Source organism: Thalassophryne amazonica, chromosome 18, assembly GCF_902500255.1.
Source record: "Thalassophryne amazonica chromosome 18, fThaAma1.1, whole genome shotgun sequence".
NCBI lineage: Eukaryota > Metazoa > Chordata > Actinopteri > Batrachoidiformes > Batrachoididae > Thalassophryne > Thalassophryne amazonica.
In genome coordinates, this window is record NC_047120.1 from 44,457,077 (window position 1) to 44,484,059 (window position 26,983).

The following is a 26,983-nucleotide window of genomic DNA, read 5'->3' on the forward strand; positions in this document are numbered from 1 at the left end:
AAACGCACATCAACAACATTCATACAAACGCTGAAGATGCACTACAGGAAGAAACTCTTGCATCATGTGTTGATGGTGATGGATGACGTTTCCAAGGCATCAGTTGTTGCCAGGCAAGTAAAAGATTTTATGTGCTTAACTGTTTTGTGGACTGATCTTGTTTTGATTTTACATCATTTTTTGTGATTTTAAAGGATACAGTTCTTGTGCTCTGAAGTTTTGGACTGAGACTGAGTGGAAGACATGGTTTGTCTCTGACTGTACATTACTCAATAAATCTGTGATGTTTTCCCCCGTACTTCATGCTTGTAGCAATATGTTATCCAGTACTGTACTTTATATCTCAGCCGGATGTGGATCCTCGGGTTTACGAGTGGATCCAGAACCCCCAGATCAGGTGTAGTGGATCTAGCTTGTGTGGAACTATTTTCTTTCAGCCGTCTTTGTTTCGGTCGGCACGTAATATTAATTTGTCATCTGCTCACACCAAAACAAACAAAATGCCAGACTTGTCAACCTCAGAGATACCACCTGAAAATAATGATTTCTAATCTTGTTTTACATATCATTTCTGAGCTATTAAAAAACCAAAACACACAATATGACCGGATCTACTTTGTTGGGGATGGCGGACGGATGCGGACAGATATGGACGGATCACCTTTGCCTCTGGCTTTTTGAAAACTAATAATATTGCTTAATGTATCAGTTTTGTAAAAAAAACAAAACACAGTGACGGCTGAGGTATAAAAACAAAACACCCCTTTTCTGGGGAGCAATGTGAGTGGATGATCCAGTTCATTGGGATCTTGTCCCAATGATCCAGTTCATTGGGATCTCTGCCATCACCAACTCACTGCATCCACACACATTGCTCCCCAGACATACGTATGTCATTGTACACATGCTGGATTTTGTCTCCCCGCCCCTCAACAAAGGCCACTCCTAAGCCTGACAATCGGCCCTGAATTGGGCCAGATACTAGCCTCTCTCTCCTAGCCTCTGATTGGTTGGAGGCTGAGACGTTGATGTTAGCCCATGCGTAGCCTCACGTTGATGAGTGCTGCTCTCATATAGGTCGTAGAAGGAATTCCAACGCTTCTCTGCTATTGGTCGTTTAGGAGTGGGAAATCTCACTCCAAAATGGAGGCCAATATCGGCCCAATTCATAGCCGGGCGGTTGTCGTCTAGCCACTAGCTGTGGCCATTTCAGGTGGCCTTAATAGAAGGGGACCACTGTATACCTGTTTGGATTTCTTATAATCAGATAAATAATGGGGGTATGTGTTTCAGTATGAGTGAAGTATTTTTAAATTTTGACCTCAGTGTATCAATTACGTCAAAATTGACTTTGGGCACATGGACTAATTATGCTCAGACGAAGTTAAACATTAAATTAAAGTTTCGTGCAAAATATGAAGTAATCACACATTTTCTACATTTGCTGCCATAAATTTTGCAGTATGGGTTTACTATTTTTGCTTTATTTATTTATGTATTTACTTATTGATTCTTATTTTACGGGTCGTGTCCCTTTAAGAACAGGCAGACGGAAGAGTAGAGTTACGTCACGTGACCCATGATTGTATTACGGTTGATGTTAAGAAGCATTTATTACGACATATATGTGATCATTTGAGCATATTAGACAACTTTAAAAGGTAAGAAAAAAGCAGGCTTTTCGTTTTCCAGACAAAAAAAATGGGCGGAAAATCATTTAAGCTAGAGTTATTTTTAGCCACCTAGCTTAGCTAACATTAGCTTGCACTTTGTACATTCGGCTAAATTTGATGTTTTTCTGTATTTTTTGACGTTATGTGCAATGTTTAATTGAAAGCTGTTCTTTCTTCGTCCCATTCATGTGGTGTAACGATGTTTCTTCTTTCTTTTTTAGGCTGTTTGATAACAGCTGGAAGCAAATCACCTACTTGTAATGGTAATTATTGCTGTTCAAATATTGTGATTAAAATATGTGAGATGAGCTACCTAAAATTTAGTTGCCTTGTTAAATATAAATATAAATGTCACATATAAATATTAAATACAAATATGTTGTCACCTCTTTTTTCTGTAAAACAGTCACAGGGGTGTGGCTAATTACCTCCATCAACCATGTTGGGCGAGGCTATGTTATCACACCTGTTTGTTGTTTCTCTGTTTTTGAGCAGCCTGTAACCTGCAATTTTTCATTCATCATGAAATTTTTAGAGGATTCACATCCTGATAGGCAAGAACTGATTCAATTTTCAAGGTCATACATAGATCGAAGGTCAAAGTCAGGAAAAATCGCTATCTTTAACATTAGATGAATTTTCACAAATTCATAACTTTATCAAAAAAGATGGAATTTCTTTCATATTTGAGAGCATTATGTATGATGGCATCCTTTATCCCTCTTATATTCGAAAAGTGAGGTGCAGACTGGCACTCACTATCGCCTGACAGAGTTTGATTTGGATTGTGGATTTTGTGGACATTTTAATTTAATATTGAAAAGCCCATTTGGTGTACATTTTGCATTATATCTCAATCAGAAGTGCCTCAGTCACTCTCATTTTTCTGTTATGGATTTACCATCACCACCAAAATTGGATGGAGGTTCCAATTTTATGCCTGTTTGTTGGCCTGTACTAAGTACTCATGTTCATTGTGGAAATCCTGTGTATGTTTTGTGCTTGGTTCTGTTAACACAATGTCATGGTGAGTTCTCACAAGCAGGAGCAACAAAAATCTTTTCACTCCAACGTAAAAACAGGGAAGTTACGCAACCAGCAAACAGTTTAGGATGCATTCGGACACACAGGCGAGTGGAACGAATGACAGGAAAAACCTAAAAAAAAAAAAAAAATTGGTGGAGAAACGCAATAAATTCCTCATCTACAGGGAACAGGAGGTCACTGAATGGTTTGAGTATAATAAAAATGATGTGCTTGAATAGTCACCAGTTCTCAACCCAACTGAATGCCTATACGGGAGATTTTTGGATGCACATTATAGACAGCACTCTGGAATGGGTTTCCATCCATGTAGTAGAGTTCTGGAGATTTGTAGAATCAATGCCAAGGTGACACATGCTGGCTCAACACCTTAGTAAGATACTTTCAGTTGTTTTTTTCTTTAATTTTTCACTCATCTGTTTAACATTAGCAGACCGCTTTGCACCATACAAAATATCTGACAGCTTGTTTCCATTCTTGTGTTGAGGCACATCTGCTGGGAATCTTGTGTCTGGCTCTGCTGGGCCTGAGCACAGCACTGGTCTGTCCTGATGGAGGAATGTGTGAAGATAATAACACCTGCTGCAAGAAACCTGAGGGAGGATACGGATGCTGTCCCCTACCAAATGTATGTTACTATTTGTTTAAATAAGGGTAGGCTTAAACCAACCAATATCCCAGTAGTCACAGGGCATGAGGCGGAGTACACCCTGGACAGGATGCCAGTCTGTCACAGGACCACGTATAGACAAACAAGCACATTCACACCCGTGGACAATTTAAAGAGTCCAAATCATCTAACCTACATGTCTTTGGATTTGGGAGGAAGCTGGATCACCCAAAGACAACCCATACAAACATGTTGGGAGCATACAAACTCCACACAGAAAGGGCACAGGTGGGACTCAATCCTATGACCTTCTTGCTCTGAAGCAACAGTGCTAAGCACTAAGCCACCGTGCGCCCTACAATATTACAGTGTTGCAGATATTATATGTAAACAATTCTGCTATAAACAAGATTTCTCTTCAGCTGTAGGTTTTTACCCTTTAAAAAAAATGAAAATTGCACCATGTTCGGTTTTCTTTTATCACAGCCACAGGCACATGTAAGTGCTTCTGAGTTGTTTTGGTAGCTTCCCATGGTTTTTCTGCCTACTCCAAACAGATTTACCACACAATACCATACTGTATCTCTGTCTTAAAATGATTGATGTATGTTTTGATATGTTTAATTTATGTCATTAATGAAAGTTAATGATGAACACTGTTTCCTCACAGCTAGAAGGTCCTGGGATCACTCCCCACATGGTCTTTCTGTGTGGCGTTTGTCTGTTCTCCTTGTATTTGTGTGGGTTCCCTCGCACGTCATGCAGCTTAAGTGAATAGGAGAATTTAAATTGACTGTAGATTTGTGTGATCATGTAAATGGATTTGTGTGTAGCCCTTTGATAACCTGGCACCCTGTTCAGGGTGTACCACACCTCTCAATCAATGACTGCTGGTGATGCAAAACGTGCACTAATACCCAATGCCACAGAATGTCACAGGACCCTATAACTTCTTACTATCCATTCCTTGACTTGTCTGAAAAAGTGGCTGTAAAAGTGAGAATTTGCTTGTGTTAGGCTAAAGGGTGCCATTACTTATGCATCGTCATTTTTATTTAATTTGTCATGTTGTAAAGATGAATTTTTCTGTAAGTTTAAAGAGCATCATTTTAGAAATTTCTACATCCAGAAGAATAGATTTATCTTTTATTTTTTTTAATTTAATGTTTTTTCAAAATAAAACGTAATACGTAGCTTAAGGATTCACACAGTTTTTCTTGCCATTGTATGTGCTCCTGTCATTGGTATGCTTGGTTTGTGCTGCTTCTAGCTGAGGGAGAGAGTAAAGGCTGTCATTTGTCCAGACCAAGAGTCTGAGTGTCCAGATGACACCACTTGCTGCCAACTTCCTGACTCCACTTGGGGCTGCTGTCCCCTGCCAAAGGTAAAATGTATGAGCCTACTCTCTCTTCCATCCACACACATGCAAAAAGATTTCAAATGGTTTGAAACGTCAGTGTCAATAAATCCAATGTTCGTTGTTCAGCTTGTGTGCCAACACTGTCAGCACTGTCATTTTTCTGTTGACGTAGAATTTCAGAATCGGAGAAATTTGTCTCTCACATGGGATTTGTGGATAAACATCAGTGCATTCCTAACATTTTATCCACCATCATATGTTCAATGCAACATTAAAGCTGAAGAACCATTTGCATGGTGCCTGTTTTGCTTATGATTGCACTTACCAGAATGACTCAAAAACGTACATGCAAATTGCCTTCATTTCCTGCAGCTGCTCTGTGGCCGTGCAGAGAAGATGTGCCGCGACCCTGATCAATTGTGATTAGGCACAGTGCTCGTGTTGAGAATGTGGAAACAGGAAATCTATGTAATAGTACAGCTAGTCAGATTGAAAGAAAACCTAATGTTCACTGATAGCCACATCCTGATGTGTTTTCTTTATTCCGCCCACCAAGGACATAATTAAATCATTGGCGTTTATTTATTTGTCTGTCTGTCTGTCTGTCTGTCTATCTATCTGTTAGCAAGATTACATCAAAACTACTGCACGGATTTTGACAAAACTTTGACCACAGATAGATATTAAGCCATGGAAGACTCCATTAAATTTTGGAGATGATCTGGATCTGGATCAAAATTTTACTTTATATACACTTTGAAGGATTACGTCAAAGTGACTTCAGGGATTCTCACCAAATTTGCATCAGACATAGATATTAGGTAATGGAAGACTCCACTGAATTTCTCTGATTGCTCTTTTTATGACAATAAACTGATTTTATTTTCAAATGTAGTTTCTGATCATTCCTTTTTATGAGAATATAGCCGACAAATGTTTTCTGTGTAAAATTATTATTGTCCTAATGGCGTCCTGTGCAGAGAATGAAGCAACACTTCCTCTGTGCTCTGAGATTGAAGTGATTTTCTTCTTTTGATAGGCTGTGTGTTGTGAGGATAGACGCCACTGTTGCCCTGAAGGAACACAGTGTGACCTTAAACACTCAACATGTGTTTCTGCGGCACAAGAGGCCTTTCCCATGCTGAAGAAACTACCTTCCAGAAGGAGAACAGACGATCCCGGTGAGGCATTAATGAAACATACATGTTGAACAAAGATGTATAACTGCAACACTCAAGATTTCCTTGAAAGTAAATATAAATAAATAGCACAATTTTGCTTTCACTTGGTTTGAGGACACATACGAGGGCTGTCAATAAAGTAACGGTCCTTTTTATTTTTTTCAAAAACTATATGGATTTCATTCATATGTTTTTACGTCAGACATGCTTGAACCCTCGTGCGCATGCGTGAGTTTTTCCACGCCTGTCGGTGACGTCATTCGCCTGTGAGCACTCCTTGTGGGAGGAGTCATCCAGCCCCTCGTCGGAATTCCTTTGTCTGAGAAGTTGCTGAGAGACTGGCGCGTTGTTTGATCAAAATTTTTTCTAAACCTGTGAGACACATCGAAGTGGACACGGTTCGAAAAATTAAGCTGGTTTTCAGTGAAAATTTTAACGGCTGATGAGAGATTTTGAGGTGATTCTGTCGCTTTAAGGACTTTTCACGGTGCGAGACGTCGCGCAGCGTTCTCAGGCGGCGTCATCAGCCTGTTCAAGCTGAAAACCGCCACATTTCAGGCTCTATTGATCCAGGACGTCGTGAGAGAACAGAGAAGTTTCAGAAGAAGTCGGTTTCAGCATTTTATCCGGATATTCCACTGTTAAAGGAGATTTTTTTAATGAAAGACGTGCGGACGGATCCGCGCGTCGGGACGCAGCCGGAAAAACAGGAAAAACACCTCCGTGTTGATAACCATTTGTAAAATCCAGGCGGCTTTTGATGGCTTTCAGTGGAGTGAGTATATGAGAAATTGTTTAACAGACAGGACATGTTCCAACTTGTCCTTAAGGCTTTCAACAGGTGTTTTTCCTGTGGCGGAGTGTCGCGGCGGCTGCGTCCCGACGCGCGGACCCGTCCGCACGTCTTTCATTAAAAAAATCTCCTTTAACAGTGGAATATCCGGATAAAATGCTGAAACCGACTTCTTCTGAAACTTCTCTGTTCTCTCACGACGTCCTGGATCAATAGAGCCTGAAATGTGGAGGTTTTAAGCTTGAAACAGGCTGATGACGCCGCCTGAGAGTGCTGCGCGACGTCTCGCACCGTGAAAAGTCCTTAAAGTGACAGTCTCACCTCAAAATCTCTCATCAGCCGTTAACATTTTCACTGAAAACCAGCTTAATTTTTCGAACCGTGTCCACTTCGATGTGTCTCACAGGTTTAGAAAAAATTTTGATGAAACAAAGCGCCAGTCTCTCAGCAACTTCTCAGACAAAGGAATTCCGACGAGGGGCTGGACGACTCCTCCCACAAGGAGTGCTCACAGGCGAATGACGTCACCGACAGGCGTGGAAAAACTCACGCATGCGCACGAGGGTTCAAGCATGTCTGACGTAAAAACATATGAATGAAATCCATATAGTTTTTGATAAAAATAAAAAGGACCGTTACTTTATTGACAGCCCTCGTATATCCATCTTTGACCCCGATGGACTACGGTTCAACTGGCTCCCGAATCACATGATGGCATCAGTAAAAACATTAAAAATGATTGCACCTGGGTTTTGCAGCATATGTACTTCCAAACCAAAATCCTACCACCACCGCAGGTCATTTTGTTCGCAATGGTGACATCAGCAGAAGACACACCCACACACCACCATACACACCATCTGCCTGGTAACACTCAAAATGGGATTCATCTGTGAGGTGGGCGACATGTGACATAGCATCTGAGGTGGCCTTTTGCCCATACCTGCTGTAATGTAGTTTCTCTTAGTGCAGACATTCTTTGCAAACTCATTAATCCGCTGTGGTTGAGCCCACATTATCCTGCAGGTGAAGCTGATACAGCGACCTGTCTTGTCTGTAGTTATGGGGCTGCTTCAGTATACAGCCAAAAGCTCTGGAATCTTATGGGAAAAAAATATACTCATGACTGTGTTCAATCCCCCCTTGCTCTTGCAGTGAGCACGGCGATGGCAGGGTACTGCATAAATAAGGGCATTTGGGATGCTGTGTTGCTCAGCTAAAACATGTTGGAAGACATGCTGTATTTGTTCCTACAAATAATAATATTAACAGTAATAGCCTCGGATTTAGTTGAAACAAGCTGCAGGCAAAATAGAAGTAAAGCTAAAAGTGTTGCATTTATACTTTCTTAAACATCTTCGTTACTCGTTACCACAATATAAAATTTGAAGAAATTTGACTGGGCAATGCCTGGATGCAGAGGTGAAAGTAAGCCAGAGCATAACAGATACAGTCATCTTTAACCGGAGCGCACCGCCTTCCACTCCTGCAGCATCAAGTGCCGTGTTTGACATAAAACACATTTAAACATTCATAGGGCAAAGTGAAGAAATAAGTAATAATTTAAGTGGAATTCTCTAAACAATTATTACAGTCAGACATTTTCAAGTAGAGATAATTGGTCTTTTGCTATTGGTGGTGTTGCTGTTGTTGTGTGTGTGTGTGTTTTTTTTTGTTTTTTAAGTACATCATATTTCTCAGTTACAGTGCATCTGGAAAGTATTCAGTATTGAGCAAGGGTGTGATTTTTTTTTTTTTTTTTTTTTTTTTTATAAATTTGCAAAAATAAAAAAAACTTTTTTTCATGTTGTCATTATGGGGTGTTGTGAGTAGAAAGGGGAAAAAATGAAATTACTCCTTTTTGGAATAAAGCTGCAAAATGTAGAAAAAGTGAACCGCTTTGAATACTTTCTGGATGCACTGTACAGGTCTAAACAGACCTGTTGGGTTCCTCAGTGCACAGGCCGATATGTTTGTGAATTCAGATATTCCCTTTTAAAACTAAAATTAAAAACTGCAAGCTTTTTGTTGCTTTTAGGGGTAAGTTGGTAAACTGGCTTTGCAGTTTCTCACAGATTCCGTGCCCAAACCTTATCAGTCTGACATTACTGGAATTTATTTTATCTTGACAGCTACAACCCCTGGCAAAAATTATGGAATCACCGGCTTTGGAGGATGTTCATTCAGTTGTTTAATTTTGTAGAAAAAAAGCAGATCACAGACATGACACAAAACTAAAGTCATTTCAAATGGCAACTTTCTGGCTTTAAGAAACACTATAAGAAATCAGGGAAAAAAATTGTGGCAGTCAGTAACGGTTACTTTTTTAGACCAAGCAGAGGACATGGAATCACTCAATTCTGAGGAAAAAATTATGGACTCACCCTGTAAAAAAATTATGGAATCATGAAAAACAAAAGAACGCACCAACACATCACTAGTATTTTGTTGCACCACCTCTGGCTTTTATAACAACTTGCAGTCTCTGAGGCATGGACTTAATGAGTGACAGACAGTACTCTTCATCAATCTGGCTCCAACTTTCTCTGATTGCTGTTGCCAGATCAGCTTTGCAGTTTGGAGCCTTGTCATGGACCATTTTTTTCAACTTCCACCAAAGATTTTCAATTGGATTAAGATCCGGACTATTTGCAGGCCATGACATTGACCCTATGTGTCTTTTTGCAAGGAATGTTTTTGCTCTATGGCAAGATGCATTATCATCTTGAAAAATGATTTCATCATCCCCAAACATCCTTTCAATTGATGGGATAAGAAAAGTGTCCAAAATATCAACGTAAACTTGTGCATTTATTGATGATGTAATGACAGCCATCTCCCCAGTGCCTTTACCTGACATGCAGCCCCATATCATCAACGACTGTGGAAATTTACATGTTCTCTTCATGCAGTCATCTTTATAAATCTCATTGGAACGGCACCAAACAAAAGTTCCAGCATCATCACCTTGCCCAATGCAGATTTGAGATTCATCACTGAATATGACTTTCATCCACAGTCCACGATTGCTTTTCCTTAGCCCATTGTAACCTTGTTTTTTTCTGTTTAGGTGTTAATGATGGCTTTCTTTTAGCTTTTCTGTATGTAAATCCCATTTCTTTTAGGCGGTTTCTTACAGTTCGGTCACAGACGTTGACTCCAGTTTCCTCCCATTCATTCCTCATTTGTTTTGTTGTGCATTTTCGATTTTTGAGACATATTGCTTTAAGTTTTCTGTCTTGACGCTTTAATGTCTTCCTTGGTCTACCACTGTGTTTGCCTTTAACAACCTTCCCATGTTGTTTGTATTTGGTCCAGAGTTTAGACACAGCTGACTGTGAACAACCAACATCTTTTGCAACATTGCGTGATGATTTACCCTCTTTTAAGAGTTTGATAATCCTCTCCTTTGTTTCAATTGACATCTCTCGTGTTGGATCCATGATTCATGTCAGTCCACTTGGTGCAACAGCTCTCCAAGGTGTGATCACTCCTTTTTAGATGCAGACTAACGAGCACATCTGATTTGATGCAGGTGTTAGTTTTGGGGATGAAAATTTACAGGGTGATTCCATAATTTATTCCTCAGAATTGAGTGATTCCATATTTTTTTTTTCCCTCTGCTTGGTCTAAAAAAGTAACCGCTACTGACTGCCACAATTTTTTTTTTTCTTGATTTCTTATAGTGTTTCTTAAAGCCAGAAAGTTGCCATTTGAAATGACTTTAGTTTTGTGTCATGTCTGTGATCTGCTTTTTTCCTGCAAAATTAAACAACTGAATGAACATCCTCCGAGGCCGGTGATTCCATAATTTTTGCCAGGGGTTGTATATGCTGATGATACTTCACTAATAACTCATGATTGTATTTCTCTCTGTGGTTTCATAGGTTCCAGCTTGGATTCGGTGACTTGTCCTGGTGGGAAAAGCAGCTGCCCAGATAGTTACACCTGTTGCATGTTAACCAGCAGAGACTGGGGCTGCTGTCCCTACCCAGAGGTACAAATCACTCTGTTGAACAACGTAATATGTCTGTCAAGTTGGCTCTTTTCTTGATTTGTTGTTTTTGGCCGTATTGCTCATATTAATGAGATAATGTCTGCTCGCTGCAGTCATATTTCAGATCACTCCATTTGGAGCTGAGCATGAATTCTGCCTCATTTTGTGTTGACGTTGTGCTACTTTCGTGCAGGCGGTCTGTTGTTCAGATCACCTCCATTGTTGTCCTTCTGGCACCAAGTGCGACCTGATTCACAGTACGTGTGCGTCACCTCAGGGAAACACCACCGTGATCTCTGAGGTCTCATCTACGATGATAAAACTGAACAGAGGTCAGAATGACATGGCTTCATTAGAACTTCAGGTCACCTTTGTCACTGGTGCAGATTAAATGAAATTTAACATAAAATTTCTGTTTCTCATCATCATTCAGTCGGTGCTGTTCCCTGCAATGACACTGTAGCCTGTGCTGATGGTGAAACCTGCTGTAAATCAACATCAGGAGAATGGGCCTGCTGCCCGCTACCTAAGGTACTGCCGGCGTGTGTGCCAGCTGAAAAGCCAGTCATTGTGTTTCACTGTTTATGTACAAGATAACTCAAAGAAGGTCTGTAGAGAGATTGTCCTTGAGTCGAAGACGACCTGGTAGTGGTTTAGAGGCGTTTCTCCTCACACATTCTTGTGTTTTGACAGTGGTATCTGAAGACATTCCAGAAAGAGCCAAGAGGGTGCAGGTTTTCTGTGCAACCACTGACTCCAGCAGGTGATTTCACTAATTAACGTCACTTTGAGCAGACGGGACGAGTTTGTCAGTGAAATCGCCTGGTGGAGTCGGTGGTTGCACAGAAAACCTGCACCCTCTTGGCCCTTTCTTGGATGTTTTTGGACACCACTGTGTTATGACATCATCAAAATTATATGGTGATGTCATTTTTCGTGGGTGGTTAAGGAGGAAAGCAAGCAGACTCAAAGACACTCTGTCCTTGTCACAGGCTGTGTGCTGTAAGGACCACCTGCACTGCTGTCCCCACGGTACCATTTGTAATTTAGCAGCGTCCACGTGTGACGATCCCTCCGGCAGTACTCTGATGCCCTGGCTGAGCAGAGTGCCCACCTTTACCTTGGCGACTGATGATGTCAAGTGTGATGAATCCAAATTTTGTTTTGGAAATTCCACCTGCTGTAAGACGAACAGTGGCGACTGGGCCTGCTGCCCTCTGCTTCAGGTAAACCCAGACAGGAGCCGTGACTGTGCCCACTTTGTTATGGCTTATATATCACAGCTGGTAGTTTTAAATTCACACTTTCCTCACCATCAATGATAAACAGTGATAATGTCAGCTCTGAAATTATAGAATCCAAGGAATAGTTCGGATTTGGTGATTGTAAAAATGACGCCATGACCCACTTTGAAATCTTGACATGAATTATTTCCCTATATGCTGTAATATATTAAACTGGGTCACATGAACAAATTTAAATCCCATGGTTGTCTTTTATTACTTCTGATTCTATTTTTAAAAATAAGCATACATATGTCTGGGTGATATCAAACATTAAAATATACCTATAAATGATAGGCCAATATGATTGGATAAAACACTAAAGAATAAATAGCAATACACCCTTTTCGCGGATGGGTAATATTTTTCATACTACCCGGGTAATCAGCCAATCCGGACAGCGGAGCGGTGCCACGACGAAGAGGCACGGTCAGAGGAACTGTGAAATACTGGTGAGTCACTATTAATAATTTCTTACGTGTCCAACCTCGAAGGTTGATCGTTAAAATTAAATTTGTTAGTTCTAAAAGCCATCATAATTATTTATAGGAAAACGTTCGGCCTCAGGGTGTATGGTTTTCTGAAGGGTGTATAAAGCCATATTCATTGGTGAACAACTTGATAACTGATATTATTGCAAAATTCAAAATCATGTGTTTTTAGTGACCTCTCATGGCCCATGTGCAGTAACTTCAGGGCCCACACTTTGGGAATCCTTGGACTAGAATGATTAACAATTGAATGAAAAAAATCAATAAAACATAAATTACAACAAAAAAAAGGATGAATTACAGAACACACTCCACATCCTTATATGTTGTTCACACACATTTTGTAACATTTGTAACAAAAGTTGAGGGGTTATATAGAAATCTGTCTGTCCATGAGTCTTGTAAGCGCAAATCTTCATAAATCTGTTTATGGATTTCACTGAGCCTTTACAATCATGCAACGAAGAACTATGTGACAGAGCGACGGGTCGTTTAGTGAGCTTGCACACAGATCTCTCATTTGAGCTGTAAAATTCTCTTAAAACTTGGTATTGACTTGCAGTATCATAATCCTTTTACTGCCACAAAGTGCATGTAAATGTGATCATTAGTAATAATTTTATTTATAAGGTAATGAAAGAAACGTGTAAATTAAATGGGGCAAAGGAAATATAATGAAAGGGAAGCCAAAACTGTTTTGTTGTTTATTGGACTGTATTCCTTATGTGTCAGGCTGTTTGCTGTGATGACCATGTCCACTGCTGCCCTCACGGCACAGTGTGCAATCTGGATGCTGAGACCTGTGATGACCCACTGGGTTTCCTTACTGCCCTCAAATGGGTACCAAAGGTCTCCACTCTGCCTGTGGAAGTACCGGATGTGAAATGTGACGAGGAAACCTTGTGTCCAAGAGGCACCACCTGCTGTAAGCTGGACTCTGGACTGTGGGCTTGCTGTCCCTTACCTCAGGTCAGCATCTCTGTCAGATATGAATTTGTTTTTGAACACATATGGCTTCTGTAGGCTGCTGTGTTTCACATGTTGGATCCCATTCACAAATGTATTTGCTTAAAAGCAAATGCAATTGCGATGCAAGTAACAGTGGACACCACAACCTTGTGATCAGCGGCTGTGGGTTTGCAAAAACTTTACGGGCCTGTCTGTCTTTCTTTTTCATCGTTGTGAATAACAAAGAAATAAATAAAAACCTCTTTGTGTCTTTCTAGGCTGTGTGCTGTAATGATCACGAGCACTGCTGCCCTAAAGGCTACGAGTGCAACATCACTGAGCAGACGTGTGGTAAGCCAGGAGGCCTCAGCCTCCCGTGGGTCCAGAAGAAACCAGTGCTGGACAGATCACCGCACCAGGGTGCCGCTGGTCCATCTCGAACCCACAACAACATGTGTGATGCCCACACCAGCTGCCCAGAGGGCACTACATGCTGCTTTATGAATAACAGCCTCGAGTGGGGCTGCTGCCCCCTGCAAGAGGTTAGTTTTGGTCAGTTATAGCAAGTTGGGGACATTTGGTGGTTTTTGACACATAATAATCTTTAAAAGAGAAAAAAGTGACTGGTGCAGCACAGCAGTAGGTGCTGAAAACATACAAAAGAGACTAATGTTTCGACTGTGCCCTGATGTAATAATCCTTGTTGTCCTGCAGGCCGTCTGCTGTAGTGACGGAAACCACTGCTGTCCCAGTGGTCACACGTGTGATCCCCAGCGATCCTCTTGCTCAAAAGGCCACCTTGTTATACCTTGGTACACCAAACAGAGCGCCCTAATTGAGGTGGGCGCTGTGGCAGACATTAAATGTGATGAAAAGGGCAGCTGTCCATCAGGAACAACGTGCTGTAAACTGACAACAGGACAGTGGGGCTGCTGCCCTCTGGTCAAGGTGTGGAACATCACAGGCCATTTCCTCTTTGGTTGTTAAACATATCATTGAAGTTTACTATAATATACAGGCCAGAATTTCTCCTGAGACACTGAGGTGATGTTTCCTTCATCCTTTAAATCCTACAACCTGCCAGTGGGTTTGAGAGGCGTCTTTGTTACAGTTATATACTATTTATTGTTGGCAGAAACTGTGAAAAGGCTTAAAAAATTATAATGATCCTCGAACTAATCTTTTTCTCAGAACGCTTTCCGTCAGGACAAATAACAAAATGGAAACTTCAAAATTGTGAAATTTGATCCGAAACTCTTTATTCTACATCACATTTAAAATTTTGCTAAATCTAAACATTTTGTGCAGATTCTGTTAAAACGATCTGCACTACTCATTGTAGCTGGTAGGGTTTGAAAAAATCCTCAATTTAATTGCAGGCTAGAGCAGAGAGGAAGGGATGGAAAGAGTGTTTGGCTTTTTTCCAGTGCATATAACACTTATGGACACATCAAAAATGTTATCTATAGAGAGTCTATCTTTCTTCAGTTTATGTAAAGTCTGTTATCAAAGAAATTTTACTTCTGTATTTTTCTTATGTGATGAGTTACTGCATTAAAAAGTTGCTTTTCTGCACAAAGACAGTTTTGAGTTGTAGCTGCAATTGTACTGTTCCCATAGAGGTGCAGGATTTGCAGGTGCAGTGAAAAATGCAAAAACTAATACAGGAACAAAAAATGCTTGGGAGTTCAAAGGGTTAAAAGAAAAAGAAGAAAACAAACTATTTCAAGAGGAATGCTGGGATTTTCTTATCTGAGCCCTATTTTTAGGCATTTAAAGGGGAACAGAAATGCCCACGGATTATTTATAGCATGAATAAACACAAAAAAAATGCGTTTTTTTGATAGTTCAAGAAACACTAAAGACAATAAAACATCCACAGAAAACCTTGTTTTAGTTGTGGTCTGAGAGGCTTTTACATCGTCCGGCTGCCGCCATTTATGCAGGTCAGGCGGATGACGTCACTGGTTGGGGGGAAGATGAGCCTCGTTCTGAGATTCCCTGCAAGAGGCACCAAAAAGAGGTTATATATGACTACTAGAGTCCGCACTCCCAATGCTGCCCACTAAACGTGAACAGCGACATGACGCCTCCTAACCAGGCAAAATATTGACGAAGTTCACGGATGTTAATGCATTTTCATTGGGGATTCGCGACTGAATACACTCAGAAAAACACTCGTAAAATATGTGTTAAAATTCCATTCTGACCTGGATATCGAGCCAGTAAAATTAATTAACATTAAATCATGTCTGGAAAGTATTAAATTTACTCTGACACACACACATTCCCAAATATTAGTGTTCAAAGTGACATGGATCTGTGCTGTTAAGCTGCACTGCTGGGCTGAACCGAGCTGCTGCTGTTTTCAGCATAGCACGACTTCTAAAACCATTATGAAATATATATATATTATATTTTGACACAGTTATCCTTTATTGACTGTTTTATTCATGAAGTCAGTGGTGTGTGTGTGCACACATCTCTGTGTGTGAGTGCTGTGTGTAAGTGTTGCCCGTATCCTTGGAGGACACAGGCACAGTCAGGAAACATACACCTGTTTATCAACCAAATGTCATGGACAAAGTGACAGGAATAACCAAAACCACTTACTTATGGAAGGAAATATTGTCTCCCTTCTTCCTCCGTTTGTGGCTTTGCCAACATGTGCAGCTTTCCGGCATATTCCACCTGTTTCTTGATGAGACTAATAGAACTTCAATGAGCGAGCTCAATAAACTGCACTCGTCCCCGGCAGAGGAGACATCAACCGGAGGTGCCCTCCACTGACTTCAGCCAATGGCCATTTACATATCTATTTAGCGGTAAATTTGATTCAAATAATATTATCTACACTGCACTCATTCTGCAAGTGTATAAATAACACTTAATTTTACCAAGGAATGCACAAACAAATTCTCAACTTTTCGCTCAGGACAACAACAATGGCAGTCAATCCAGTATGGCGTTAGAACACGAACACTATCGTGGTATAAGCAACTTAAGGGGCAAACTCAGAACCCTCAAATTAACCACTTCTTGTCACCACTGAATAGGTCAAAATGTCATTGGAAGTGTCCAATGTTTGTGTACATGTTTACCTCAGTAAATGTAAAGAAGCTACCCTTAGCCTTCTTCCAGTTGGGCAATACTGTTCTACACTAAGTCCATACAAGTTGTGAGCCCTTCACCTGTAATTGATTTGTATGATTGAAAAATCCCAGAGTTCCCCTTTAAATGTCAAGGAACTGGGACTCAGTATGTCTCTGAAAGGGGCGTCTCTCCTTTACTCCCATTGGCCATGTACACGTGTTATATAGAGCACAGATCAGCCCAATGTGTGTGTGTCTTACAGACCTCACAGGCATTGAGACATGGACTTCTGTAATATTTGTTATGCAAGACTAAAACAAGCTATTTCAGGCATTTCTATATGCCCAGTTAAAGAAAAGTGCGACATTGAGATAGTTTAAACTGAAATCCCAAGCATTTTTACTTGTAGAAGGTAGTTTTTAAAACAGCTTTTACACAGTTTGGCCCCTTTAATTAATGTGAGATTCTCTCAGAAAATGTATTGGCATTGAAGATGCGTGAACATATAATTTATCTATAAAGCAAGATGTGTCTGCGTGTATGTGGCTCACATATCTCTCAGACCGTTTGTCAGATCCGCCTCAGTTCTTGGGTATGGTATGTGGATGTCACAATGATGCGCATGCTTAAATATGAAAATTTTGGGGATTAATTTTCAAAACCTTTATTTTGAAGTCATCATCATTAGTGGCACAAGATGAAACATCGTTCCAGCTTCAACAAAGATCATCGACAAAGATGAGCCACTCTCTGCCTTAAACACATACCCATCTGTAACGCGTTCATGGGGGAGAGACGGAGGAAAGAAATGAAAGAAATAAGTAATACACAAACAGTCTGAGAGATATGCGAGCCAGAGACACACAGACGTTTCTTGCTTTATTGGCACAAGGCGGAAGATCGTCAACAAAGCTCCTACTTTTCTTTAGGAATACATTCTTCCTATGGGCAGTGCACTAGTGACAGTAAAAAGAAGGGATGGAAGTATCAAGATTCAAGATTCAATTTATTATTATTCCCTTGGGTAAAATTGGTTCACAGTGAGTCATCTCGTTTGGTAAACACACAGCTAAACACAGAACAAGACAAAGTGACGACAGTGCTCATATTTTTAGAAATTCTTACTTTTAAAACTGAAACACGTGCCATATACAAATTGGAGGACCACAGTCTTGTCAACTCCACCCAATCAGATTTTCAGATGATAGTGTGTTTGATTTTTTTTTTTTTTTTAATCATTGACAGTTCATGTGTGCTCTGCTTGCAGCATCATTAATTAGAAATGTGAAATGTGATCCTGCACAGGCGGTGTGCTGTGAGGACCGTGAGCACTGCTGCCCCTACGGCTACACCTGCAACATGCAGACTGGAACATGTGAGAAGAAGAACCAGGACATGTTGGTGCACGCTGTCCCCATGAGCAGAGTGCTTCAGTCCAAGTTTAAAGATCCTCAGGACGATGCACATGCACCATGTGATGACACGGGGGAGTTTCACTGCCCCAAGCAAGACACATGCTGCAAGATCTCCTCCACAGAATGGGCCTGCTGCCCCTCACCCAGGGTATGATCATCTACAGTCTAATTATTTCATCATTTCTTCTTGTTGCTTCTTCTGGCGTGATGTTCTTCAGTGCGGATCATGCAGCTCGTGAACGTTATGTCCAGTGATGCCGGTAACGCGTTACTCTCATCTGACCACTTTTTTTAGTAACGAGTAATCTAACGCGTTAATCTTTCCAAATCAGTAATCAGATTAAAGTTACTTCTCCAAGTCACTGTGCGTTACTATTATTTTTGCATTGTGGGTCGATAGCAGCATTAAACGTGGTCCGTGGGCAGGAAGACTGAACTGCCCACTTTAAGTGAGCTGCGAGCTTTTCATCCACGGTTTTTTGCAGCAGCTCCCGGGCAGCAGCTACAACTTGTCCTCACCTCTTAAAGCAGTGACAACAGCACAAATGCACTGAGCTTTACAAAGACATTTTTATGCTTTTTTTTTTTTTTTTCTCTGAGCCGCTCCGTATCTGCTGCTAAAAATAGCTGGTCCTCCGCCACGCGTCAGGCACGTCAACGACTAACACTATTTTCCACTCAAATACACCTAAACTCTCTTTCTGAGGACCACATGATGTGAAAACACAATAAAACTTTCTTACCTGTAAATCTGGTCATGTTTCCTGCGTAAGTAAATGTTATCCATTCTTTTTGCCCAAACGCCAAGGCAGGGGCGAATCCAGATGGAATGGGGGCGTGGGGCAGGGATGTGCCTCCCCACAACACCCCTAGGTTAAAGGTCCAGTTTTGAAGCCGTTTTTTTTTTTTTTTACTACAACTACTACTACTACTACTTAAAATAATAATTTCAACAAGTAAAATGTTTAGAGAGAATTTAAATGTTAGAAAAAAATTTAATAGTTACATTTATAAACAATGTAGGTTAGAAATTTCAAGTTTTACAGTTACAGTGATGTCAACAGTTAAATATGAGGTCAAGAAAGAGGTCTTTATTTTACTTTTTATAAAACAAGTATTTATTTTCATTGAAGTCAAGAAAGCATGACTATAAAGTGAGTTTTGGCAAAACAAGTATTATTGTCATGTTGAGATGGCAGGGGGTTGTTGTCGGCAGCTGGGGAAAGTAACTAAAAAAGTAACTAGTAATCTAACTTAGTTACTTTTCCAACTGAGTAATCAGTAAAGTAACTAAGTTACTTTTTCAAGGAGTAATCAGTAATCAGTAATTGGATTACTTTTTCAAAGTAACTGTCGCAACACTGGTTATGTCACACACTCCATGTTGTGTGCCTGTAAGGAAATGGGATATCATAAACAACAGCAGGCATAAGAAAATGCAAATGAGATTATTATTGTTGCACTTTACATGAGGATTTATAATCACCTTTTCTTACTTATGGCTGTTTTATGAACGTTTAATGATACCACTCTAAAAGTACATTCAGTTTGTTTGTAAAAAGCCCATTTTTGTACATGTCTCCTCCATTACTGTGAGAATCTAACAGAAAAGCAGGTTGTATCTGAAATTCATTCAAATTTTATGAGCTGGAACCATCAGTTGTGCACACCTCGACTGTAGCCAGGGACTGAAGGACAGAGAGAGAGAGAGCACTAAAAATAGATGCAAAATTATTCATGCATTTACACAGGGCTGTTTCCTGTTCAGATAAAAACAGACCAAAAAAAAACATAATTGTGGTAAGAAATGTAAGCTGCAAGTGCAAATTATATGGCATCACTGATTTTCTGCCTGTGTGGTTGGCATCCAGGAACTAAGATGGTCCCATAGTCTGGTGGATGCGGTGATGTTCAGTACCTGCATATGGATCTGAATACCAACCGTTCCAGAGTAGTAAATGTGGCAAATGTTCTCTGATGATGCAGCAAGATGTGAACACATTATATGCTTTAATTCACTGCTTCACATTGCACAGATTGAAGGGTAATGGAAACCCACTTACTGTCTGATTGTTTCACAGCAATTACTTTCAAAAACTAAATTAATATGGTTCAAAGTTGTAAGTATATATTGGTACAGTGTGAATGGGGTCCATGACTGTTTTTCCACAGAATTGGATGAAATCAGAGAAATAAACCATTACTTTCTGATTGTTTTGTTGTACTAAAACTCACATAACACAGTCACAAATCTACACAACGCTCTGGAAAGGATTTTGTGTAAATATAGCCGAAGCACACATGCAGTTCTTCCCCCTCTCCGAGTTCAACATAAGTATGGTTTTCAAGTTATATGCTGTGTGAAATGAGTTTGTTGCTTGCTGTTATTTCTGAAGCCTCAGTCACCACTGCGTTTGTGGTAAGACATTGTGATGTAAACTGGCCAGATGTTTAACTGCTTTTGCTTCCTTTTTACAGGCTATATGCTGTACTGACTCGAAGCACTGCTGTCCGGTAGGATACTCATGTGATCTAAAAGCTGGAGGTTGTTCTGAACAAACAAACCAAACCTGGGATGTTTTGTTTGGGGACAGAAAAAGAGACCTTGTACCTTTTGGACTTTAATCCTACTAAGATGCACTGGTCTTAATCAGCTCCCAGCGCATAACACCTATTTACAGCCCGTATTGTCGACTGTGGTATCTTAGACAACACTGACTTTTTTCACTTCCTGTTTATTTCTTCAGAGGGCCAGTACATGGACCAAGGTATGCAGTTCTGAGGATTTGTGTGTCATAATTAGTACATGCAAAAATAGATTGGACACTGCAGTCAATGTTAAAATTCACCTGATAATTTCCAAAACATGTTGCATGCCAATAGAAAAACTAACGTTCATAAATTTTTTTTTTTCATGTTTTGTAGAAGGAAGAAAATACATCATTGCACGGTCTTTGTTAAAATGCAACGGTGCAATCAAGCAGCAGGAATTTGTATGTTTCTCAACACCGGCTTATTCTTTTTTCTTTTTAAACCAGTATTTTTTTTTAGCTGTGAGCCCAGTGCTTTTCTATTTCTGTATTTTAAGTAGAAACATGAATGTAGTTGTTGCCATGCTATGGGCAAAGTTTCATGAGATGAACTCTTTGACTGAAGAATTTTTGCTCCCCCCTGCAGATGAAACATGTTATTGTTTATTGCATCATGGCCACACATTCTTAATACTCCTATCACACTAGAGCACGAATTGCGCTCATGCCGTACGAATTGACATTCAAAGAACAATCGTGCAATTCGTGCTGCATTTGATCTGCACCCGAATGCCTCGTACCGCATTCCTACATTAGTCAGCACATTGTCACTCGTGCTGGAAAACATCCGAACAGCGGTGGAGTTGCAGTCGTACCACATTTTTCCTGCTGTACAAATGGACATTCAAACGTCATTTGTGCAATGTGACCTGCAGTCGAACTGCATTTGAGCTGCATTTGAATTCCTCGGACAGTATTCGTGTGGCACTTAGGAAAATACGTCACACAGTGCTGCATTCGAACTGAGGAATATTCATACGGCGGTTGTACTGCTGTGTGACTGCTTCCACAAATGGCATACGAACTGGCAACAGAAATGGCAACCCACCAGCATTCGGAGTAGTCCGATCACATCGCCATGACCCGATTGTGCCCCCAATGAGCTGACACCCCCCCTCCCTCACATCATCTTCGGGGTGCGCAAAGGAAATATTATAATGTGCAAATTCTGTGGCACGCAATCATCATGTGCACTAGACATGAGCATTGCGCAGTCACACAGAATACAACATGTGTCACAGCGAGTCAGCTTGTCTCCGTGACTCACTGATGTTCACTGCGGCCATCTGGACGGGGTCTAACAGCCATGATAACATGATAATACAGATAAATCCTCTGACACACGTGGTGGACTGAAAATGGATCTGTGATTATATGCTCATTCTGGACATTATACCACGATCACAGGCACTGTAGACGCGCTTACGTGCACTGCGGCCGTGTGGACAGGGTCTAACATCCATGGAAACATAATAATACAGCTAAATCCTAAATTCCCCCCCCCCCCCCCCCCCCAGGCTTGCTTTCCACCTAGACCTCAAGTGCCGGTGTCACAGACCGAACGGTCCCCCCTAAGAATCAGTCCACCCTGCCTTCACTGTGCATGCGTCATTAGCCGTGGTTCACAGATTGTGACCTTGTTTCTGCTTAAAACTGCACTCTAGTCATCATCTATCTCAGCGACAGATATATGAATGTTTTGTACAACAATCATTTCCACATCAGCATTATTTACTCATAGTGCCACAGCTACAACCCCTGGCAAAAATTATGGAATCACCAGCCTCGGAGGATGTTCATTCAGTTGTTTAATTTTGTAGAAAAAAAGCAGATCACAGACATGACACAAAACTAAAGTCATTTCAAATGGCAACTTTCTGGCTTTAAGAAACACTATAAGAAATCAGGAAAAAAAAATTGTGGCAGTCAGTAACGGTTACTTTTTTAGACCAAACAGAGGGGGAAAAAATATAGACTCACTCAATTCTGAGGAAAAAAATTATGGAATCATGAAAAACAAAAGAATGCTCCAACACATCACTAGTATTTTGTTGCACCACCTCTGGCTTTTATAACAGCTTGCAGTGTCTGAGGCATGTACTTAATGAGTGACAAACAGTACTCTTCATCAATCTGGCTCCAACTTTCTCTGATTGCTGTTGCCAGATCAGCTTTGCAGGTTGGAGCCTTGTCATGGACCATTTTCTTCAACTTCCACCAAAGATTTTCAATTGGATTAAGATCCGGACTATTTGCAGGCCATGACATTAACCCTATGTGTCTTTTTGCAAGGAATGTTTTCACAGTTTTTGCTCTATGGCAAGATGCATTATCATCTTGAAAAATGATTTCATCATCCCCAAACATCCTTTCAATTGATGGGATAAGAAAAGTGTCCAAAATATCAACGTAAATTTGTGCATTTATTGATGATGTAATGATAGCCATCTCCCCAGTGCCTTTACCTGACATGCAGCCCCATATCATCAATGACTGTGGAAATTTACATGTTCTCTTCAGGCAGTCATCTTTATAAATCTCATTGGAACGGCACCAAACAAAAGTTCCAGCATCATCACCTTGCCCAATGCAGATTCGAGATTCATCACTGAATATGACTTTCATCCAGTCATCCACAGTTTCTTACAGTTCGGTCACAGACGTTGACTCCGGTTTCCTCCCATTTGTTCCTCATTTGTTTTGTTGTGCATTTTCATATTTTGAGACATATTGCTTTAAGTTTTCTGTCTTGACGCTTTGATGTCTTCCTTGGTCTACCAGTATGTTTGCCTTTAACAACCTTCCCATGTTGTTTGTATTTGGTCCAGAGTTTAGACACAGCTGACTGTGAACAACCAACATCTTTTGCAACATTGCGTGATGATTTACCCTCTTTTAAGAGTTTGATAATCCTCTCCTTTATTTCATTTGACATCTCTCGTGTTGGAGCCATGATTCATGTCAGTCCACTTGGTGTAACAGCTCTCCAAGGTGTGATCACTCCTTTTTAGATGCAGACTAATGAGCAGATCTGATTTGATGCAGGTGTTAGTTTCGGGGATGAAAATTTACAGGGTGATTCCATAATTTATTCCTCAGAATTGAGTGATTCCATATTTTTTTTTCCCTCTGCTTGGTCTAAAAAAATAGTAACCATTACTGACTGCCACAATTTTTTTTTTCCTGATTTCTTATAGTATTTCTTAAAGCCAGAAAGTTGCCATTTGAAATGACTTTAGTTTTGTGTCATGTCTGTGATCTGCTTTTTTTCTACAAAATTAAACAACTGAATGAACATCCTCCGAGGCCGGTGATTCCATAATTATTGTCAGGGGTTGTACACGAGCAGCTAGCTGGTGCATTCAACGCGCGTCGGTCATTTCCAAGCGTCAGCCAGTATCGCCTCGTTTCTGTTTAAAACGGCCTTGTTTCTGCTCAAACTGACTTTAGAATGATTTCAGAGGTTTTACCTTTATCATCTGATGGTTAATAATCCGATTAATCCATTTGATCACTTTGGGTGAAGAGAATCCGTCTCAGACGTGCTGCTGTGGTCCAAAATGATGCATGCGCGGTGGAGGCAGGGCGGACCGTTCGGTCTGCAACATCGGCATTGTGGGGTTTCATGCTATGTTGTTTTTATTCCTTGTCTTTTTTATTTTATTCTGTTTTAATTTTTTCATGGGGGAAGGTTTACATCTGCATTCGACCTGCACTCTGGGTAGTCGACCTGGATTCGGGTGCTGCTGCACTCTGAATTGCGCGAATCATTTGAGCTGGCTTCGTACCACATTCTGGGTCTCGTACATGGCTGTACATATGTCTGTCCCGTACAAATGCAGCTCGAATTCTGTTTGTTTTTCCAATTCGTGTTATTCGTACTGCATTCATGCTCTAGTTTGACGTGGCTCTAACTGTTAAAAGGCTGGTTTCATATATTTCACCTCGAGGAGAAATGTCAGTTGGTCAGAGTCGTCACTGTGATGTGTGTTGTTCATGAGTTTGGTCTTAAGGTGTTCTTCTAATTTTTTTTTTTTTTTTTTTATCTTGATTGCATTGAGATGAGGAGGTGTCACTGACAATTTTCCTGTTCGTATGTGTACTTGTCCTTCACTGGACAAGTACACATAATCTATTATATTTCCCAGATATTCCATTCATAGGTTTTAGTTCAAACTCACTTTAGAAGTCTAAGTCTTTCAAATCATGGCACTTGTTTTGTGTATTATCATATCTTTTAACTAGTTGTTGTGTAATTTTATGATTGGCATTAATTATTGGAGTTTATTTTGTTTAATCATTGATTCCCGGGAAAGCTCAATATAAATTTTTATTATTATTAATGAATGTGATATTTCAGTATATGCTTCGCACTGGATTATAAGTCGCAGGGCCTCCCAAACTAGTAAAAAAGCTGCAACTACTGTGGACAATACAGTAAATTCCTCCCAAACAGAAGGTCTCCAGTTAAAGGGCAGCTGTACCTCATGCACATATGCAGTTGCATCAGGAAGGATACCCGGTGGCAAACCTGTACCATAACATGAGTGTCTACACTGACCGGCCACTTCATTAGGTACACTTTGCTAGTATTCAATATTGCCTTAATTCTTCATGGCATAGATTCAGCAAGTTGTTAGAAACATTCTCCAGAGATATTGGTCCATATTGACATGATGGCATCATGCAGTCACTCATTCAGCCAGTCTGCCCATTCTTCTCTGGCCTCTGACATCAACAAGGCATTTTCAGCCACACAGCTGCCGCTCACGGATGTCTTCTCTTTTTTGGACCATTCTCTGTAAACCCAAGAGATGGTTGTGAGTGAAAATCCCAGTAGATCAGCAGTTTCGGAAATACTCAGACCAGCCCATCTGGGACCAACAACCATCAAAAATCGCGTAAATTCCCCTTTCTTCCCCATTCTGATGCTCAGTTTGAACTTCAGCAAGTCATCATCGTCATGTCTAGATGCCTAAATGGATTGAATTGCTGCCATGTGATTGGCTGATTAGCTATTTGTGTTAAGCAACTGAACAGATGTACCTAATAAAGTGTCCGGTGAGTGTATATTGAAGCCACTGTGGCAAACATGAGCATAAAGACAAATTCTTCAACTGGCAGGGAAAAGAAAGAAGTTCACTCAGTGATTCTCAGGATGACTGTGTAGAAATTCTAGTTTTGGGAGGATCACCTCTGAAAACGACTAGAGATTTGATTGCACACCTGGAACAAATTATCTAAACATTGATGTTCATAATTTACATTAATTGCAGATTGATTCCCATATTATTGTTGAATACTCTGTTCCGTTTTGTTGTTTGCTTGATTGTTGTTCTGCAGTGATTTTTCTTTTCTTTTTCTTCAAGCTGAGGGATTTGACTGTGTTGAAGAGAGATATCTGCAGTGAAATTAAACTGGTCAAATATCTGAGCGATGTGTTACTTGAGTTCACTGAGGTCATGGATTTGAAAACACTCCCACGTACTTCCTAATGGCATTTTCCTCCCGTATCCTCTTACCTGTTTTTTTCTTGCCGTCAGCCTGCTGCTATGACGACCCAAGTAAACGCAGGATACACAAGTAGAAAGTGTGGTGCAAGCTCAACACGGAAATGTCTGAGGGGGGTGTGATGGAGTTAGGGGTGGGAGGGTTCCAATAAGGGCTGCACAAGCTCGATTTCACCTGCCATCTTGTGGCCAAAACAAAGAACAGATCTTCTGCCCAAGTTGAAAACGGTGGACACACCTTAAAGTCTCAACGGTTTGTTGGGTAGATCCATTGTTCTCACTGAGACTGTATCAGCACAAAAGTGACTTCTGAGAAAGCAGTCTACTGTCTGGGCTTTGAACACATAACAATCTAAAGTCTTACGTTCTACTTTTAAGCTTGTAAAGATCTGAGCAACACTGATGATTCTCTTTAATACTTGAGCCTGTTTTAAGCTCAAACAGGCCTGCTTGAGAGTTCCTGGTTGTTATGTATAGCTGGTTTGACCTGCCAACAGCAGAGACGACCAAAGTGACTAAAAAAACCTTTTGACGTGTAAGCAAATTTCCTCCGCAGCCCCACTATTGGTCAGTCGGTGATTCATTCATCCTCGACCCCGGAGTGCTCTCACCCTCCCTCGTCTGGTATTTTGTTAAGTCCTGCGGAATGTGTAGATTCCAGTCGGCTCTATTTAGGACAGCAGATGTTTTGGTGGAAAGGAACCTTCACTGATGGACTGGTGACAAATTGTGAAAAAGGGCACATTTCATATACAGTGGGGTAAAAAAGTATTTATTCAGCCCCAGAAAGAGAGAGGTACAACATAGGTACAGTTCAATTATCAGAGACAAAATGAGAAAAAAATAATCCAGAAAATCACATTGTAGGATTTTTAAAGAATTTATTTGTAAATTATGGTGTAAAATAAGTTTTTGGTCAATAACAAAAGTTCAACTCAATACTTTGTAACATAACCTTTGTTGGCAATGACAGAGCTCAAACATTTCCTGTAAG

The 26,983-nt window shown here is 40.5% G+C and overlaps 1 protein-coding gene and 1 long non-coding RNA gene across 3 annotated transcripts; one reads left to right on the top strand and one right to left on the bottom strand.

Moving 5' to 3' along the window:
* Positions 1–1,550: 1,550 nt before the first annotated feature.
* On the top strand, positions 1,551–21,782 carry grnb (granulin b). 2 transcript variants are annotated; one of them, XM_034194393.1, is made up of 14 exons: positions 1,551–1,661; positions 1,895–1,936; positions 3,205–3,345; positions 4,598–4,711; positions 5,727–5,868; positions 10,549–10,658; positions 10,852–10,990; positions 11,092–11,189; positions 11,651–11,884; positions 13,165–13,401; positions 13,659–13,922; positions 14,095–14,328; positions 17,779–18,036; positions 20,367–21,782. In XM_034194393.1, the coding sequence occupies exons 2-14, from the start codon at positions 1,934–1,936 to the stop codon at positions 20,511–20,513; spliced, it is 2,121 nt and encodes a 706-aa protein (XP_034050284.1). In that variant the 5' UTR covers positions 1,551–1,661; positions 1,895–1,933; the 3' UTR covers positions 20,514–21,782. The 2 variants fall into 2 exon arrangements, with proteins under 2 accessions (XP_034050284.1, XP_034050285.1); XM_034194394.1 differs by lacking the exon at positions 1,895–1,936 and having other exon boundaries at positions 1,639–1,661.
* LOC117531325 lies at positions 10,755–26,721 on the bottom strand. The gene is made up of 3 exons (XR_004566609.1): positions 24,607–26,721; positions 20,150–20,152; positions 10,755–10,765 (listed from the first exon to the last, which is right to left on the bottom strand). It is a non-coding gene; the product is annotated as an uncharacterized LOC117531325 (long non-coding RNA).
* Positions 26,722–26,983: the final 262 nt, after the last annotated feature.